General features: G+C 41.3%; 1 protein-coding gene across 1 annotated transcript in view; it reads right to left on the reverse strand.

Annotated features, from left to right (window-relative positions):
- Positions 1-20,637, reverse strand: part of PTPRQ (protein tyrosine phosphatase receptor type Q) — a 1,500,794-nt gene that overhangs the window by 291,002 nt on the left and 1,189,155 nt on the right. The window contains exon 51 of the mRNA XM_078647981.1: positions 12,801-12,900. Within this exon, the coding sequence (XP_078504107.1) occupies positions 12,801-12,900 (100 nt within the window). The remainder of the gene's footprint in view (positions 1-12,800; positions 12,901-20,637) is intronic.

The following is a 20,637-nucleotide window of genomic DNA, read 5'->3' on the forward strand; positions in this document are numbered from 1 at the left end:
TATACCTTGTGTGGTGTACTTTCATTTGATCATTCAAGAGATTATAGAATGGTAAAACAAGCTGCTTCACAATCCTTCAAGACTTAGCCTGAAGGCTGCTCTCCACAGCTACCACTAGGATAGCTTTCTATAAAGGTTGTCTTAAACCTACCTTCAATAAGGGTCGTTTGGGCTGGTGCAAGGTGCCACTAGAATAGTGGACATCATATGCCAGGCCGACTTCTCACAGCGAGTACAGGTATAAAACTAGGACCCTCAGATGCACTCTTCAGTTCACTCCTGGACCAGCGAGGACCCCAAGACGGACAACTTTGTACTTCAGAGGACAGCTCTGATGCTTAAGGCCTGCTTGTACTTCAGACGACTGGCCTGCTACTTCCAGAGAACTGTCCTTCTGCTTGACATCTGCCTTGTGCCCTGAGAGGACTGCCCTGCGTCTTGAGGCCTGCCATGCTGCTTCATCCCAGGACTTCCAGAGTGACTCCTAGGACTAGTTGGCTGTCCTCCTGGGGCCATATTATACATGCTGTACATTTTCCTGGATTTTACTGGGCGCATCTTTCAAAAGGTGCACCCAGTGCAATCCAGGAAAATGTGTCGCATTATGGTGAATGCGCTGCCCTCAAGGCAGCTGCAAACTCGTGCTGCCCCTAGGGCCGCGAATTTGTGTGATAAACGGCACAGCTGCTTTGAGCTGCTCCGTGTTTTCACAGTGCAGGAGGCAACCTGCACGCTCTTTCCAAGGGGATTAGGGATCCCATTGCAGGTGGGTGTAGTCAGTGACTGCACCCACCTGCAAGGGGATGTCTGGGGGTCCAAGGGATCCCCATTCCCCCATCAGAGGCATGCCATCAATGGGCGCACTGACAGCTTCTTTGTTTCTGTGCCCATACCTGTGATATGGCGCAGGCGCAGAAGCAAACGGATTCCCTAACTTGTGTAATACGGTCCCAGTTCTTTTCAACAGGGACATAATACGCTCTAACCACTTGAAATCCACTTGCAGTGATTCTTGCACAATAATAATAATAATAATAATAATGCTCATGTTTTCTCATGGATGATTAATTAAAATATAGTATAAATATAGAAAATATAAAGGCAATACTGATCTGAAATGCATCAAATACAATACAATACATTGAACCTCCAGGTTTAATGTATTGTATTTGATGCATTTGAGATCAGTATTTTTAAATGTGTTTGCTTTGTTATAACATTTATTGATGCTCCCATGGCATTTTTTATTAAGCCAAATAAAGATTATTTTGTGATTTATTTATTTGAATTTTGTCATGCAGGCTGTTTACTACTAAATGTCAGCTATTGGTTCCTTGGTGGCCTCTGCAAAATTGAGAAAAGGTGTCGCCTCTTGAGTTCCTTTGTTTAAAAAAACCTATAACGTTGTTACGCATATCGGTTTCCTCCTCCATAGTTGGTTTTAACTACATTGTGGAATATACCATCTAAAAGAGACAAATATAGGAACAATATTTGTGACAATTAGTAGCTGGCATCACTTCATTCATCACACTGTCTGATGAGGTATCCAAGCTAACTGCACCCTGTCTTGCAGTTTAACATTCGCTTCTTCGTCCCTGTCCTAACAATATCTTGAGTATAGATGGGTTTTACCTCAGTAAAACGTATATCCCATGTACCAAACCAACCATCTGGAGGAAGCAAATCATTATCATGACAAGGTGCTTTTGCAACTGACTTCAGCTTGTGTACCAAAGATGGTGGAATAGCCGCTGACATTAACAGCACCACTAGATAGTATCTGAGAAACAAACATTCAGTCCAAGAATGGCACCACAAACTGGTTTGCTGCTTGTCACTCTGACTCCTGAAACTGTTCTTCATTTTGAAGTCAGAAGCCCCGGCAGGGCCTCAATGAGCTCAGCAATGGTAAACATTGAACTGTTGTGGAAATGTCAGCTGGCCATGGCATTGCACCCCTTGTCCTAAGGTGTAAACAGGTCACAAAGTCTGATTGTTCTCTCATTTGAGGTAGAGTATCACAATATCATATCAAAAATATGGACAAGGTAAGTATGCACAGGTTAGTACAGATTTACTATACTTCAAATATATGTACTTTTATGATAAATATATCTTCAAGGATAGATGCTTTTATATTTTTACAATGACATTATGGTTCCATGATATAAGAACTTGATATTCTGACGTATAAGCTCATAAGTCTACATATACAAATTTGAATCATCTGTGAAAAGATCATAGTATTGAGTGACTAAACTTGAAAAATCATGGGCAGCAGTAATACCAGACATGGTCTTCCTCTTTGTCCAGAAAAATGGCAGTGCTTGGAAGACTGAGATTCAGTATGGAACCCAAACCTCAACTGTTCCCTACAGCTTTTCGGTCACACCCTAGCCTAGGAACTCAATACTTGCCTGCTCCCTTGAGAGGAGAGAATAAGGCCTTTCCATACACGCTGGGTCGGTCTCCTTGGCCCGACAAGAGCAAGCTGGCTAAATGACCAATTCTCCTTTAATTGTTTATTTGGATGGAGACCAAACTGGGCTCACAAGTGGATGTATCTTCATGGTCTCATAGCAGAAGATTGTCCCTCTTGGCCAGAAAGGAATTAGCAGGACCCACTAAATGGGTTACAGCCATCAATTAATGTATTGTGCGATGGTTATTAATTAAAATCACTGAGTCCTTGCTGCCTTTGCATCTATGTTTGAGCTTTTATCTAGCTGATGAAATTGGCTAGGAAGGCTTTGGCCCGGCAGTCTAACAAAGGGCTAGAACCTGTCTTCAAGTGAGTATGGCACTATGGTACAACAGTGAACAAAAGGTGACGATTGCAGAAAAAAACTGAATCATTGTGTTGTTTGGGGCCTTGCATTTGTATGAGGCGGAGAGGAGGTGGAGAATATGGCAACTCACTGATTACTGGGAGGCATATGTCCAGATCACAGTGTCTGCCTAAGTCTGAAAAGCTGTATTGGCAATGATGGACTAGACTGTGTAGTGAGAAGTTTCACTTCTGGGTATTCTTTACCCATCTAGAATGGAAAAATAGAAGGGGAAGTACATAAGGTCACATTTCAAGCACATACGTTTTCTTGAAGGTGAAAGTATAACTCCCTCCACCATCAGTACATCCGACAGAGGTTTGTGTTGCAGAAGTGGTCATTGGTATCTGCCTCTTTGCAGCTGGCATAAAAGCTGACGTGGCAGGACAACTTAGATTATTCTGGAGAAGCTCGACTGCATCACATGTAGGATTTTGAATGCCAGAGAGGAGAGGAAACTTCAGACAGTTCAAGTGCAAGCAATATCAAAAGACAGTGGCTGGTATAAGTGTTGAAAGCTAAAGCTACAAGAGGGTTGCAAAAACAGAGAACTTTGTGAAAGTGGTGCCCTGTTCCCAAAGGCTTAAAAACATTTAACTATTTAGCTCTGGAATTTTATAATTTTCAGGAGGTGCGGCAGTTTTGAGTATTTCAATATTATATATGTAAAGGTGATATACATAATTCTCTAATGATAGATAGAATAACCAAATTAAACATAGCATATGTTAATAACTCTGGGCTGTCTTGCAGTCTTTTGTGTTGTTTGCTCATTGTGTCACAGCAGACAAGGACAAATCATTTGCAAATGAGTCTTGATTCGACTATAACAAGGACATGCCAGCCTAAACTGCTGGGCCCTATCACGATGGAGGGGAACATAAGCATCTCTTGTCCAACCTCGGTGTTGTTGGGCCTCTTTAAGGTGCAGTTTGGCTCCAGTGGTGCAAATTAATAAGCTCAGGCTGGAATGGAAACCACAATCAGCTCCGACAAAAATGTAGAAACCAACCCTACACTTCAATCGTCTATGATTATAATAGGGCAATGAGCCATGGAAGTCCATCCTACTGCACCTTGCAACAAAACTGCCAAAATTGCAAATGAGCCATTCTGCTCCTCTGTGAGATCCAAAATGCATGTCTAAGCATGGTTGTCACACTAAGGATGTTCCAATGAGAAACAAAATGTAATGGGTCAAATTATGAAATTAAATTCAGTGTCTTGCAATTACTCTTGGACACATTCCATTTCACCAGTCCTTTGCTCAATTGTTCCAGTACAGGCATGGATCAGGCATATACATATCAGACTTGGTAATGCTCCAGTAAGAACAATTCAGCCCGAACTGCTAGGTACAGCACCAGGAGAAACCATCTGCTCTTAATTTGTGCTGATGGCTGCATGTGATCGGCACTGGTGCTCATTCTCTGGGAATAGGATTTCTTTTTCATAATTAAACTTTAACCCAGAATAAAATATAGAAAGGCAGAAATGGGAGAAGGAAACAGGAAGAGAAAACAGGAAAGCAGAAAAACTGAAAAAAAGAAGAACTATGGTTTAAAATGAACCTTCGAGTGTGAGATAAGAGACAAGAAGTGTGGGGTGGTGGGAGAAAAAGGCATGAGGTGAATAACAGCATTGGTATTTGGCAATCCTAATATTCTGCAGTTTCAGCAACTGCCACGCCCGAAAGCATTTGGGCAAAAAAAAAAACATTTAGCAATGGAAACACTACATCAGTTTCATCCATGTTGGGTTTCACCCGTGAGTTGCAGCTTTAGTCATATGGAGCAGTGAGTGAGTGTCTAGACGGATGTATGACATTACAACGCATGCTTTTACCACGCATGCCTTTACATCGCAGTTTTTACAACGCATGGTGTTACAACGCATAGCGCTTAGGGGTGATGGATAGTGAATAGATTAATTTACTATTCCAACTCCAGTCCCCGTGGATAGTAGGAAAGGTGTTGGATAGTAAATTAAATCCATTCCCTATTCTAGAGCCCCACCCAGCGCAATGCGTTGTAATGACATGCGTTGTAATAGTTGCGTCGTAAAGGCACTGCGTGGTAAAAATTGCGTTGTAAAGGATGTTTCCCGTCTAGACATACGCATTTCTTATAAATTTCCTCACTCAAATGCTCTCCTTAAACTCCGCAACAGTTTTTACTCTTGCCTGCATTTCAGTTTAACTTTTTTTGTTCAATGAGAAACTGCAGGCAGAGATTTCTTTTTTGCAGTTTTCAATACTGCGGTCTTGGCCCAAGGGCATTAGATTACCCTACAAGAGAGTAGGGCTTGTGTTCTGGATAACAAACATAACTAAACAATCAGTTGTCAACTGGAAGAACAAAAGGACTTCGAAGTTCATATTTAGTACATGAACAGCACCAGAAAAGAAATTCTTTAGAAAGCAATCATCATAAAAGGACTATGAGATAACCAAAAAACAGAGAATCATCAGGATAGTATAGGCAATCTGGGTCAGCCAAGGTGAAGTGAACAACCTTGTTTTAACCAAAGTATCTCTCAAAGAAGAGGATTATGAGATCCCTTTTGAACTTGATCAGTCAATTGGCTGTGTGAAGCGCTGGTGGGAGGGAGGTCCAGAGTCTTGTTGAACTGCCAGAGAAGGATTGTTTCATTTAGTGTTCTTGCCTGAATGTCGAAGGGTCAAGCAGGAGAAATTCAGCGTTTCCTGATTCTTATTGGGTCCTCGAGATGTTTTATTTTCCAACCAGGTAGGAAAGTGAAGAGTTGTGGAGGACTTTATGGGTTGATGCATGCAATCAAAATTGGGAACCTGCCTCAATGGGGAGCCATGGCAAAGTCTGGATGGTAGGAGATGTGTGTTTGATTTTCTTTGGCCTGATACTAAGTGGGCAGCTGCGTGCAGTACTGCTATTAGGGGTGCGATATGGGCTTTAGGGATTGAACTCCCATAATCCATCCTGGAAAGAACAAATGCCTGGATGAGCGACTTCCACTTCTGCTGAGGAATGCACAGCCTGATGACCCAGAGCAGTCTTAGATGGTGGCTTGCATTTTGTGCCATGCCAAGACTTGCCATGGAGGTCAAGACAATTGTCAAGGCTAAAGCTGAGTGATTTGGGATTCTCCCTAATGACCAAATTGCAGTACAGTTTAAGAGAAGCCTTTGAGTCACTCTTGGATAGGGTGATTAGGTTTTTGAATGAGATTGATAAGAGTTCAGTTTTTCTAGGATTACGTTTTGAGTGATGGATAGACATCCATCTTTTTAATCCCACTGAGAGTGATAGAGAGGAGGTTGATGTCTTTTGGGGTTGAGATCTTCAGGTAAATCTGCATATCATCTGCATATTGATGGTATAGAATTCCAGGTTTTCTAGCAGTTCAAGGTACATTTTAAACCATAAGCAAATAATCCGTGGTCCTGCTCCAACAGGAACAGTCCAACCTGAAATGCTAGGTCGCATCTTTTCTGAACAGGAACAGAAGCAACTCTAGACATATCTCTGACATATTGGGCTTTAGCTCTAGGGTGTTGCTTGGGTCATGTGGAACAGAGAGTGACTGCACACAGTCAATGCATAACAGTCACATTAAGGGCATCTCACAGATGAAAACAAGTGATGTGCATAATTATTGAATTCATCTCAGTCACTGGTAATTACTCTTGACCACATGCCAGTTCATCATTTCCCTCACAATTAATTCCCCAAATTCCATTTGAGGCAACAGGATTGGAAATGTCTTTAAGATCTGCATAGGGAGTATCACAGGCTGCTCCTGCCATGTTTTTGTAGTTAATTAAAGGAGAACAAATGAATTCTAACAATCATACTGAACTTAATAAGCAACTTTGCTAAGATTTATAGTTGGGAGATCTTGGATTAAAGCCAATTCCGAGCAGCCAGAATATATCTAAAAGACAATGTAAAGCCCTTGTGCATGTCAGGATCAACAAAGGGTCTAGGTACATTCATTTGTCTTCTCTGCGATACAAGCCCGCTTTAGAAAAGAATAACTGTAGTTTTCATTTTGCTGCTATACAGTCGTAGCTTTCATTGGATCTGATTCTCAAAGTAACTTGCACCTTTATGCTTTACAGATTTGGGGTTATTCCTTTTTTGCTGTAATTTTTGAGGCGTGAGCAGATACAAACAGGGCTAGAATACTGCATTGGGTAAACTTTCTGACTCTGAGACAGAGACACTGCAACATGTATTTATGAACTGTTGTACTTTGTTGAGCCATAATTCTTGTATTATCTTGTCTCTACTAACAGCCCAAGATGCAATACAAAAGAATCACTGGCACATGATCTGTGACATTTGGTCTTGCTACGTATGTACTAATCTAGTCAAGTTTTAGTCTATTGCATTACAATTATTAGGTGAAAAAATTGCTGTAATATAACAGTGTTTCAAAGTCTGCTATGTTTGTATTTGTGGATGTCTTGCTCAAATTAAGACTACGATTATTTTTATTTTTATTCTATGTACATGTTATATATACACACTACGCTGCTCTACAACATACCCCTCTACGATATGCAACTCCACTCTACGCCACTCCATTCTATGCCCCATCAACTCTATGCCACTGTACAACACGCCACTCTACTCTAGGACATACCCCTCCACTCTAGGCCCCTCCAAACACAACACTCTATGACAATTACTCTACTCTACGACACTCTAATCCACTCTACGCCAGTTTACTCTATGCTACTCCACTACATACAATCTATGCCCCTTGTTTGACCTGGCCTCCTTGACGTGGTTTCTCCTGACTTTTTGCCTTCTGACCTCCTGTTTCGCCTCCATTTTTACTGGCTTTAGGATTCTGGGCATTTTACCACTGCTAACCAATGCTAAAGTGCATATGCTCTGTACTCAAAACTTGGTAACATTGGCTTATCTACAATTGGCATAATTAATGTAATTATAAGTTCCTAGTATGGAGCACTATATGTGCCCAGGACCTTCAAATTAAATGGTACAGGTAGATCTCCAGAAATGATTGTGCCGCCCACTCAGTAGCCCTTCAAACACAGCCTGGGCCACTAGAGTTATGTGGCAGGAGAAGGGTAAATAATGCAGCAGGGTTGAGTAAATTATGGGGCAACAAAAGCCAAATTATGCAGCATATACTGTAATAATATTACTTCATTCTTTCAGCATTTTTAAGTTGGTAACCCTGTATGGGCATTGCTTGCCCCTCATTAGTACCAATTTAACACCCAAATATAGCTTTAAGCACCAGAAAGCAGGTTAGTCCAGCTTTTAAAAGGGCCTTCCACTATGCTACAACATGTGTTGCTCCATTTTTATTAACTATTTGAACAAGGAACAATGTTTTTTTAATTAAAATATACAGATTATGTAGCAGATGATAGGAATAAGTGGCAAATGCAACAAATATATAATAATGCAACAATAACTGAGAACACACAATTGCATAATTCCAGTGGCTGGAAGATGGCCCAGGCCTGCCACTGCAGATCCTGCGAGTGCAGTTTTAAACTGACAGTTCGATGAGGCAAGTTAAACCTACTTGCCAGGCCCAAATCTTCCCTTTATTTACATATAAGGCACCCCTATAGTTGGCCTTAGGAAGCCCTTTGGGTGGGGTGCAGTGTATTTAAAAGGAGGACATGTACTTTTGAGTTTTACATGTACTGGTAGTGAAAAACTGTTAAATTCATTTTTCACTACTGAAAGGCCTATCTCTACGATAGGTTAAGATTGGAGTTGCTTCAAAACACCCTTTAAATGTAATTTCCAATTGGGAAAAGATAGAGATTTGGAGTTACAAAGTTCGAAAAGCATTGTTTTTTTTTAATGTACTGGCTCGAAGGAAGGTTGGCAAAACTTGTCTATGTTCATGCTTGGATGGGCAGCATACGACATTTGAAAATTTGGAATAAAGCATTTTAGTTCAACCCAGCTGTCTCTTCAGTGATTCTACAAGCACAGAAAACATGGATTACTGAACACTTATAAAATGGGAACACTATGGATTACTTTGGTTAATGTTGAAAAAATTATATACTGAGAATAGTTTTCCTCATCGCAGCAGAGCAGCAGTTGGTGGTGTAACTGTCGCACCTTTTTTTCGGTATCATTGATATGCTGTGTAGGGACGGTAACAGCGCTGTTATGCACACATTTATTTGGCAGTCAAGACAAAAACGAATCATTCAATAAGGGAAGAAGTGCCCTCGCTATCTTTACACTTGCATTGCAATTTCCTTTCGTCCCGAACGCGAGGTAGCACCCCAGAGGTTTACTGATTAGCAGATAAAGGGCCATATGTATCAAGCAAATTTGCATTCGCAAAGGCCGAAATTCTGCGAATTTTGGCCTTTGCAAATGCGAATTTGCTAAATGGTATGTATAAAGCAAAATCTGGTGCAAAACAAGGAATCGCAAAATTTGCGATTCCTTACTTTGCAATTGCATTTAAGAAATCGCAAATTTTGCGATTCCTTAAATGTAATGTATGAAGCAAAAAAAATTGCAAAATGTCCTTAAGGAATCGCAAATTACCACCAACTTCTAGTTGGTGGTAAGTTGCGAATTCCATGAAAAATGCACATTTTTGCATTTTTCAAAGTGCCATGTGACGCACATACATGCCCTGAGGGCATGTATTTGCGCCACATGTGCACCCATGCATATTTCAGGGGTGCAACAGGGTGTCCTTTGGACACCCCTGCACCCTTGAAATTATTCTCAATTTGCAATTAGCAAATTGCGAATCGCAAATTGGGAATAACTTCCCATTCATTCCTATGGGCCTCCTGGCCCATAGAAATGAATGGGAAAGTATTCCTTAATTGCGATTCGCAATTTGCTAATCGCAATTAAGGAAATTTAAGAAATCAATATGATTTTGTACATACATACCTATTTGCGATTCTCAAATAGCGATTCCTTAAACATCGCTATTTGTGAATCGCAAATCAGGTTGATGATACATATGGCCCAAAATTACAGAGTCAATATAAAGCATTACTAAGTAGACAGCATTACACTATGGGATCTTGGGCGGATCATTTGAAAGTGACATTAAGTTCGGACTGTTTGACATTCTACTGAAGAGGAAGTACTATTGACAACTAGAGGGCTGCTCAACACATCATGGACTTTATTGAATGTATATTTGATTTAAGTCACAACATTGTATTGGTTTATGTATCACACTGCATATATGTTTGTATATGTTTCACGCATTTAATATTGGCATTTATTTGTTTTTTTATTTCATTATAGATTTTTGTAGTTCTGTGGGTTCACGGTTTTTGACAAGTGAGTTAGTGCATCATAGGATTTTTAGGCAGGAGTTTTTTCACGAGCAAGCAAATTAAAATAGGTCACGGGGCTCGGATTTGATTAGGGATTGATTGGGGAAACGTGTGCAAGCAGGCTTTAAACAAAACTATGGTGGGAGAGAGAGAGTCGGTCATTTTCTGAATATGAAGGGAGACACGCACATGTTAAACTGCTGGTTGCGGTTTTTTAAGGTAAATGAGCACTGTTTGTTTTCTGTGGTTGCTATTAATAACAAGGGGTTGTTAGATCTTTTTTATTCCTCACCTTTTTGTGTTAGTATGAGAATTTTTGAGGGTTGTGAGAAAGGGGGAGGTTTACGAGGGATTTTAGGGAGGGAGGTCATGGGCAAAATTCATTATTCACAAGTATTCCGCGTGCTTTGCTCTGGAACAGCCGTTTATGTAGTTCTTACTGATTTAATACGGTACCCCTGACGAAGAACTTACAAAGTTCGAAATGCATTGTGTTTTTTCACTATACTGGCTCGAGGGATGGTTGGGAAAACGTGTCTCCGTTCAAGCTTGGATGGGCAGCATACGGCATTTAAAAATGTGGAATAAAGCATTCTAGTTCAACCCAGCTGTCTCCGCAGTGATTCTATAAGCACAGAAAAGATGGATTACTGAACACTTATATAATGGGAACACTATGGATTACTTTGGTTAATGTTAAAAAAAAATGGTATACTGAGGATAGTTTTCCTCATTGCAGCAGTGCAGCAGTTGGTTGTGTAAATATCAAACCTTTTTTTCAGTACTTTTACAAAGTTGGCATTTTCGTACTTTAACCTTTGTGTGTCTCTGCCTGTCTCTGAATATATGTCTTGTTTGGGAGATAGCTGGGCTATGCATATTTCCTGTAAACAGTCACACAAATTGAGAAGGGGTGTGACATTCGCAACCTGATGGCCCATCACCAGGTTGATGGGCCTTCCTGAGGTACATTGGGAGGGAGGAACTGACACTTGCTCCTGCAAAGGGCTGTGCCTGACCCCTTACAAAGAGCTGCAATCCCCTTCTATAAGGAGTCTGGAGCCGAGCTAGGAAAGGCTGGGACCTTGTGATCTTCAATGGCCTCTTCGATATCTCGCCACTTCAAGGGCACATTTGGGTATAAGTATTGAACCCCTGACACTCTAAATCAGAACTTTGCTAGAACCAAATGCATTCTGTCTGGAAGAAGAGCTAGCTGCTGTGCTGTAGGAGGGACTGCCACTTTGCCACCTCCACTCTATGCCACTCCATTCTATGACACAGTATTCCACTTTATGACACTCTACTTTATTGCAATCTACTCCACACTACGCCACTCCACTCCATGGTACTCCCTCTATGTCACTGCATGCCCCTTTACTCCACTCTTTGCCAGCACACTTAACCTCACTATATGCCACTCCACTTTATGACACTCTACTTCACTCCATGACACTCCACTGTACGACACTCTACTCCACTCTACGCCCCTCCACTCTACTGTCTACACAACACTTCATGACGCTCTACGCCACTCCACCCTGCACAACTCTATGACACTCTATGTGCATCTACGCCACTCCACTCTATGCCACTCAACTATATGCCACTCCTCTCTATGACACTTCACTCTACGCCACTTCACGACACTCTGCAACACTCTATGCCACTCCACGCCACTCCACACCTCTCCACTCCACGCCACTCCACACCTCTCCACTCTATGCCACTCCACACCTCTCCACTCTATGCCACTCCACGCCACTCCACACCTCTCCACTCCATGCCACTCCACACCTCTCCACTCCATGCCATGCTCCTCTACACCACTAACTTTTAGCCATGCTGCACAACAGTCACTCTGGTTTACAACAGACAAGGTCTCTTTCATAGGTGAGACCTTTTTGCTTTGACAATGCTTGTTATATATGGGATTTGGGGTCTAATAGCGAGGTTTCTTATGCTATCACCTATAGTTCTGAATTCTAATTCAAGTTATGCCACTTGACCAGGAGCATAGAAAATTACTTGATTTCACTGTGCCTTGAATTGTAAATATGAGCAATGTGAATATGGAAGTCTACGATTAAATGTATAGTATATCCGTGTATCAGCTATGCGACCTCTATATAATTTGTTACTACCTTTATAAAGTCATGTTTTTTTTAACGGATTCTGAAAACAAAGTGAATTCTGAGTGCATCATGGCCTCTTACACACATGTCTGTTCATTAAAAATGGAAACGAGTGAGAACTGAACGCTTTGGTGGCTTAAGTCTCCATTCAAGTATATTTAGGCAGCTGGCATGCACAGTAGTAAATGACTTTTCAATCCATCCTGTACATAAAATCCGCACCAAATAATGCAAGTTATATGTGTTATAACTAGAAACACATGTTAGCATGAAATGTGAACATCTTGTGCAGGACTGTCAGCACCGGATAGGGCAATTTCTTAACAGGCAAATGTATGGCGAGTCTGGAGGGATTTTTCACAAAGGTTAACGTTGTTGGAGTTAAAGAACATGTTTGCACCATCGCAGAAAGGGGTAGCATACAAATATGTGTGACGAAAGCGAGTCTAAAAAAACAGAAATATGTTTGGATAATGGAACCAACTATGAGAATAACTACTTTTCTAATAACACACAAAGCACGTTCCACCATACCTTGCAAAAGCGTAGATGGCAGCCACAAGGAGAATTATGGAAAGTACACAGAGAGTAACAGACAGGATTATCTCCACCGCTCTTTCTGACAGTCCATCTGCTGCAAATGGAAACAAAACACAGAGCTTTAGGGCGTTTGGTGTATATTAATAGTTATCTAAATTGCTAAAGGCTAAGGAAAAAAAAAATCAAGTGTTCAACAGTATCACTTTAAAACTTGTCATTTAAAGGATTTTTTGTTGCCTCGAGCTATTTAATGATCATTCCTATCTTCTGTACCTTGGGAGAACTTTATCATCAAACCGTAATTCTTTCTGCCAACGTCTTACAGCATTACAGTTTTAAGTTTACATAGTTTTATTAGAATTATACATAAAGATAGGTCAAAATTAAAACAGTGAATCCCCTATTAAACTTCACAAAAAGCATAGTAGAGATGTGAGAACAGGAGTAAAAACACCAACATCTACAACGGTAAAATAAATGTCACCAACATATTCTCTAAATCGAAGTAACATAAAAGCCTGACTGCTAGGGGACAAATAGAGTTGCTACCAAAGTCTCATCTTCCAGTTGGCAAGAAGGTCAGTACAAGGACACAAGAATCTGCTAATACTCTCATATCTACCCTAAAATGATTGGTCCACCTCTACATGAGATCACGTGGACTTTATTAGTATGCCACACCTTAAATTGGCTGGATTCCGCACTGCCACTGTAATACCCAGATCCAGAAGCTCCTTCTGAATTGCCTGGAGCTGTTGTCCCATAACTGATAACTTTTCAAAATCTGTGATACGAAGCACTCTTTTTCCTTCCACCAGAAACAATACCTTCAAAGCGGCAGTCATATGCAAGGTGGTTACTGAAGGTTCAGATGCTAAAGCAAACAACTTAATGACACCATCCTCAGACATAACTGCTGTCTTTGAAGATGTAGATGGAAGTCTGTACACATTTCTTGCCTTATCCCAGCCACCGCCCTCGGTGTAGGTGCTCACCAAAGAAAATGGTCATCGCCTCTAACGCAGGTGTTTGAGAGTCCACGGCGAAAAGCGTAGAAATCTTGCAGCATTTTCTAATGTTTCAAATTTACTTTCCACCAAAGGGCTCTAGAATGCACATCATCGCAGCGTAAAAGGAGCAAGTAAATATCTGTAAGATTCCAAACTAAGGGGTTCTCTGTAAAGTGGAAAGAGGGACGGGTTTAGTCACGATTATCGGCGGGAAGGTGTTTTCTTGTACCATTCACCCTTTTATTAAAATCGTTTTGTTCTATCGTTCTCCATACTGTACCATGTTCTTTTTCATACCCAGCCCTGAAGAGTCACGGGCCTAGTGCCCGCTTGACGAAACCCGTGTCGGCTGGTTGTTTTTTGGTTTCACGTTGATGTCACTCTTCCAGAAAAGAAGAGTTAATACACTACAATTTTGAAAGAAACCTCACATATGGTCTACCTTGTTTAATTTGATTTTTCTTTGCCTTGTACCATTGATGACTCTCTAAACGTATCTAGCAGTACATGTGCACAGGACCTTTTGTTGTACTTTACTGAGTGGGCCCTGGCCACTCTATACAGAGGTTTCTTGGGGTCTCCTCTGACTTGTAGCACCATCCAACAAGATTTCTGTACATCTTATACCCACCGCTACCAGCACATGCGCCATTTTTTCTTGTACACATAGAAACCCCACTCAGAACCCTTCTCATCTGCCCTCACTTGCTCCTTTACCCCTCCAGGCCTATTGTTCAGACAACACATCTTGGCATTCAATGATTTCACTACCTGGACTCCATCTTCATCAAGCATGAATTAACAGCAAATGTGGATTTCTCTATGTTCTCTAATTATTCCCATCATGTTTTTTTCTGGGCTTTGGCCAAGTCTGTCACTGCCATACTATCAGCCTTCAGCAGTAGTGTCATTCCTTCATGGAGAAAAAAGCTTGCTTGTTTTATTGTATGTGTCTTGCAAGTCATCTCTGCTGTATTCCGCCCTGTATCGCTCTCAGGGCTATCAGAAGGATCATTTAACAGATGTCATATCTCCTAGAAGGCAATTTCTCACTATACCTACTCTCTGTCTACCAGTCAGGTCAAGGTGCAGCTACTTCCTCGAGACCTCGTTCATCAGGAGTTTTCAACTTCTCACAGGACTCTTACTGCAGGTGCCAAGCAGTCCACCCACCTGTAGTCTTGGTCCTTTGATGTGTATGGGGGCTTCTCTTCTACCACCAATTCTGGTGCCATTGTAAGGAACCCTTTGCCTCCAGCACTCACCTCCAGGATGCCACCCCTCTGCAGCTGCCTACATTGTCCTTTTGTTCAGCTCTTCAGTGGAGGGATACATTCTTGCGTGCTGCAATGCTCCATTCACATGCCACACGCCTAGGAAGTGTATCACTCCCAAACTCACATCTACCACGATTGATAGTTAAAAGCTGATTTCTATTTCGGTAGATTTCTAACTGAAATGTTTTGCATAGTACCAAAATTTCATAGAACAAAGAAGAGTGTGCTTGATTATACAGAGAGGCAGAGTGACTGCTGGGGTGTGAAGGCCACTATGCTTTCGCAATAGTCAACATTGCTTATTTATTTATTTTTATTTAAATTAAAACATTTTATTTCACGGACTGTGAGGGTATTCAAGCAGTGGAGGAGCAGGACAGTGGTGAGTGACAGGGAAACAAAAGCGCACAATAAAGAAAGCAAGAAAAAACATGCACGCTTGCGGAGTGCTTAATGAAAATGAAAACAGTAGTTCCTTAAATGTGAAAAGCGGAGGGACACAAGCCGGTCATTCAAAAGGATGGTAAAAAGGCTATGCTCCAGGTAAGACACAAGCACAAAGAAAAAGGAACACATGTAAGAAGGGAGCAAATGAGTGATAATAAAGAAACTAACGGTAAGTAGTGGGTAGACTTTAATCCCACTGTGAGTTTCTGGTATGGTCCACAGGTAGTCTTTCGCTAGCTGATAGCTAAAGGCTGTCTTTAGACGAAACCTAAAAAGGGAGTACAGAAAGTGGGTGGATAGGGTGAGGAGAAGGGTATTAAGTGCTCCAGATCGGCTACCCGCCCAAGGTAATTTTCCTGCTACTGATGACAGTGGACCTCAAGGTGATCAGGCTCATTATTATGCCTCTGGACAAGTCAGCTAATATTCTGTGTGGGCCAAATGTAGTAGGAAAAATGCAAGCAAATTTAAATGAGTAATCAGCGTGGAGCCCACCATTTTTATGTTGATCTTTAGTTTCTTAAAACTGCACCAATTATTGCATGTAAAAATCAATGCAACTTGTGTTGTTTTTACTTTATCCTTGCTTAGAAATGGAATCTACGAGCAAATAATTCTCATGTTACTTCTAAGGCCTTTGCGGGATGTATTAATGTGAAATAAGAGCTTGGTTTGAGAACTGAGCACCCATGATAGGACTATTAATAACTAAATATTCGAAGTAGAGAATATTGTAAAGCAAATGTGTATTCATCTGTTATGTATAGCAATGGATTTTGGGAAACCTACTATAAGAAGACCAATTTCCCCTTCCCCCCAAAAATGTCAGTACGGGAAGACACATTTTTGATCACTAAAATATATCTTGCAGCTGATTTAGAAAAAAATTCAATGTGGTGTATTTGTTCATCTCATAATATTGATAGGTTAGCATTATTTGAGCAGCAGCATATACTTGTGGAGTAGTGTGGCTCACTGGTTAGAGGCGGCAGGCCTGAAAGCAGAAGTCGGCCCGGGACCAGGGTTCAATTCCCGATGCGGCAGGGTCGTGGACCTTGGTCAGCGGACTCGATAATTCTCGCTTCGGTGCTTACTCTAATCAAGAGTTCCACTTGGCAACTCTGGGCATTAGCTTGCCTAATCTCCACAACGGCCCCACCAATTCCGGGGATGCCTGGCTCCACCTTGGGGACTCCCAGCAAGGGTCCATCTCACAGGGAAAGCCAGGACGGGTTCCCCAGAGTTATACAGCGCCAGGAGATCTATGGACGGGTAGCAGTGCGCTTTACGAGCTCAAAAACATTTACATTTATCAATTTTTATGTGGTTGGTCTGATTTGAAACAGTTAGGGCAACATGTATCATGCATTTTACCGGTGGCAAACAGCCTGAATTGCAGAATCGGGCCATTTGCAACAGGCAAAATTAATTTTGGTATGTATGAATTCCTAGTTGCAATTTGATAACATGTTACCGAATCACAACTTAGAAAGGCGAATACATACCGATTTAGTATTAGGAAGGGGTATGCTTTGGGTGTTCCTTCTTATACTGAGTCACAGAGTTATGTAGAAATGTTTTGCAATCGAAATGCGGTCGCAAAACATTCACATTTTACCACCTACTTCTAGTAGGGGTTAATCCATTCACAAACGGGAGGGTCCCAACGGGACACCTTCCACTTTTTGCGACCCCTTTCCCTTTGGGAATGTTCACCGCCTACTCTTAAAAAATGAATAGAAAACTTTTCATTTTCCATTTTTAAATGAAACATGTATTTCATTAAGGAAAACTGGCTGCATTTTTTAAAAAAAATGATTGCTTAATTTATAACAATCACAGACATGACGGTCTGCTGACCCCTGCAGGCCAACATACCTGTGGTTTTAGCAATTCCTAATGCAAATTGCGACCTGCCTCATTAATATTAATCGATATGTGACCCATTGAGAAACGCTAAATTAAACTCATGGAATTCCATGCATTCAAATAGCAATTACCTAATTGCGATTTGCAGAGAATTATAATTAGGTAATTGCTATTTGAAAGAATGATACATGTGGCCCTTAAGGCTGATCTTCCCTGTAAGGGTCTGAACAGGGATTTCTTCCCGCCCTCCTCCTCCAGGTCGTGTGCATCCCTCCCCAAATAGCCCAGAGCCTGTCTTGCCTTTCTATAAAGGTGAATTCGACCAGAAATTCCTCACTAAAATCAGTACAGTGATCAAAAGAATAAACATTCCATTGCCCATGCTATGAAAATTCCTTCCTCACCTACAACCAATCATAGAGTAGAGATAAAACTAGTCTTGGTGATGACATGTCCACACTACTGCAATATAGTCTATACATGCCACCACAAAAAAAACATGGCCGCTAGAATGTGCTTCAACGTATAAAGAAATGACCAGGACAAACTAGTGTTGAACGCTTTGCATTGGTTCCTCGGCAACTGCAGAATTACATGTAAAACATTATGTATCATGCAGAAAGCATATGAAGACTAAAGGACTGGCTACCTCCAAAGACTTTCTAATATTTACCTACAATCCACGAACCTCTTAGCTGAACCAAAACACTCTCCCCCCTCCTGAGACTAAAACACGGTGGAAGATTCTTAGGAGCTAGGGCCTGAAACTCTCAAACACCCTAAGTCTCTAGCTCCAAGGCACACTCAAATACATCTGACTCTAGACGTTCTTAAAACTGATCTTTTAATAGAAACAAGTATTTAACTAGCGCCATCTTTACCTAGGATTGAAACTGAAGAATGTGAGATTGGAACCTCCCCTTACATCTGGCTGGACCCTACCATCATCAAAAGTGTTGTTCCTCTTTTTAACTGCCCAGGGTGGTGTGTCAGCACCATACAAACTGAGTATAATTTAAAATACATGAATAAGTACTTTCTTTTAATTAAACAATGCAAACGACCATTGCTTTTCAGTGTAGATTCGAAGATGTGGACATGCTACTTCTCTCGTAATGATGCAAAAAAATTACACGAGAATTTCTCTAAACACTTTTTATTTGCGATTTCATGCCACGGGTTATTGTTTTTGTTTCATGTTTTGGTCAGTGAGCAGACTTGTCGTTCTAGGCTACCATGGGTCGACCACAGGTGATGCTGGGGGTTGGGGGCGGGGGGGAGGGGGAAGAATATTTTAAAGCTTATGGGAAACTGCAATAAGCTGGAAAAGGAACAGTAAATTGAACAATTGCCCCGCCACCATCTAACCCAATAATGTCAGCAGGGAAAAAGAGATCCTTTTGACCAGTGAAATGTATTCAGGAGCGGGATCGAAATACTTCCAATTTAGCACACTTGTGCATCTCATGCTATCCATAGGCAATCATTGCTGGAGAGGCCAATCGGGTTTCATATGGCCCAGTAGTCCGTTACACCACACAATTCCCACATTCTGCCAGTCCTTTGTTTTTTTCAGCCTGACGTGCTAATGAAGGGCAGCCTGAATGATGCTTCCTCACAGCAAGACGCAAGCAAAGTAAATAATGTCCCTTTCACACACAGAGCTCTCCGATGACTACACTTTCAGCAAAGCAATTAAAGTAAAATGTGTTGCGCGGGAAAAAACAATAATGGATTCCTATTGCTACTCAGTGTATAATTTCTTAAGGGACACATATATCTAAGGGAAAATGTGTTCACTGTAAGGTGCAAAGTAAATTGTCTGTTTTTCTCATTAGTCTCTCTGTCTTTCCAGACCAGGGAGAAAAACAAAACACGCTATGAAAGCTGTAACAACCAATGTGGGAAAACACTGTGGGAACACACTTGACAATTATATGGTCCTTTGGGGGAGACCCATTGAATATACAGAGCATCCGTTTATTACAGCCTCTTTCACTGCTTAGGTAAAAGGAGAGTTTGCCTCTCTCTAAGCTCTGTTACCAGATGTTTGTATGTTATGCTTAAATGCCCAGATGCTCTAGAAAAACCCTTGGCATAAAGTCATCTTAGCATGTTTCGCTGTCGTGCCTATGTCAGAAAATAGGCACCAAAATACACAGAAAATACAAAGAAATTAAAAGTATTTTTTTGTATTTAAATGGATAGTTTTAAAAGTTTACCAAGGCATGGAATAATTACTTACCAGAAGTCTGCATTAGTCTGAATCCAGGCCTTCCTCATCCCGGACCCTATGTTCTGAGACACACCGCCTCGAGACAGGCACTTGTTAACTGAAAAACGACTCACAGCCCATAGAAAGGGAAACAGTCTTTTTTCTCTTTTAATCTTTCTGTTCCAATAATCTACTCTTCTACACTCAGGCGACTTCTTGTAGTACTCAAGTATTTCACATGAGAAGGAGAAAGGAAGGAAGGACGAGGAAGTCCTGTACTGACAGTAATGAAGATGTTTGATACGTGATTGGAACTGTGCATTTTGTTTCAACTTCCTCGTCATGTTTTGAGGACATAGCAAGAATATCTGACCTTTTCATGCAATCCACACGAAAGCGTAATAAGACACAGACCCCAAATTACTGAAAAACATGTATATATTTTACACCACAGAAACAAGTCAAGGGCAAACAGTAGCTAAAACAACATTTTGCAAAGGAACCTTATGGGAAAAAGAGGCCATACACCTTGCCTCTTGGCCCGGGAGGAAGCCATTCCCTTGTATAAAATCACTGTATTCCCATAGTAGTGGGACTCCTTACACTTCATTAGCCTGGACTGTGGTGGACCTAAACAGGCGTCTTATAGAAGAAGTTCTAATACATCAAAAAGGGGGGGGACCCAGGGCAATAAAGGTCCAGCATACATGCCTCAAGTATGAACTATATATATAAAGAGGTATGCTGTACCTAGTAATGAGCGAAAAGAAGAGAGGGGAGTGGCTCGTGTAAGAACAAGGACCCTCACAAACCCCGAGAGGTTTAATGCTTCATCATAGGGCAGCTCCTCGGTGGGCCAGCACTGCAATTCTCAACGCGCCCCTCAGTGGGGTTCTTTGTGAGAGTTCTATTATAGGCCGTGGTCTTAGCCGTAGATGAAGAGAGTGTGTGTGGGACGTGTAGTGTATATAAAAAGTGAGTTGAGTGTAGGGAGTGTGTGGAAAAAAGGGGGT

Source organism: Lissotriton helveticus, chromosome 1_1 (genome assembly GCF_964261635.1).
Source record: "Lissotriton helveticus chromosome 1_1, aLisHel1.1, whole genome shotgun sequence".
Classification (NCBI taxonomy): domain Eukaryota; kingdom Metazoa; phylum Chordata; class Amphibia; order Caudata; family Salamandridae; genus Lissotriton; species Lissotriton helveticus.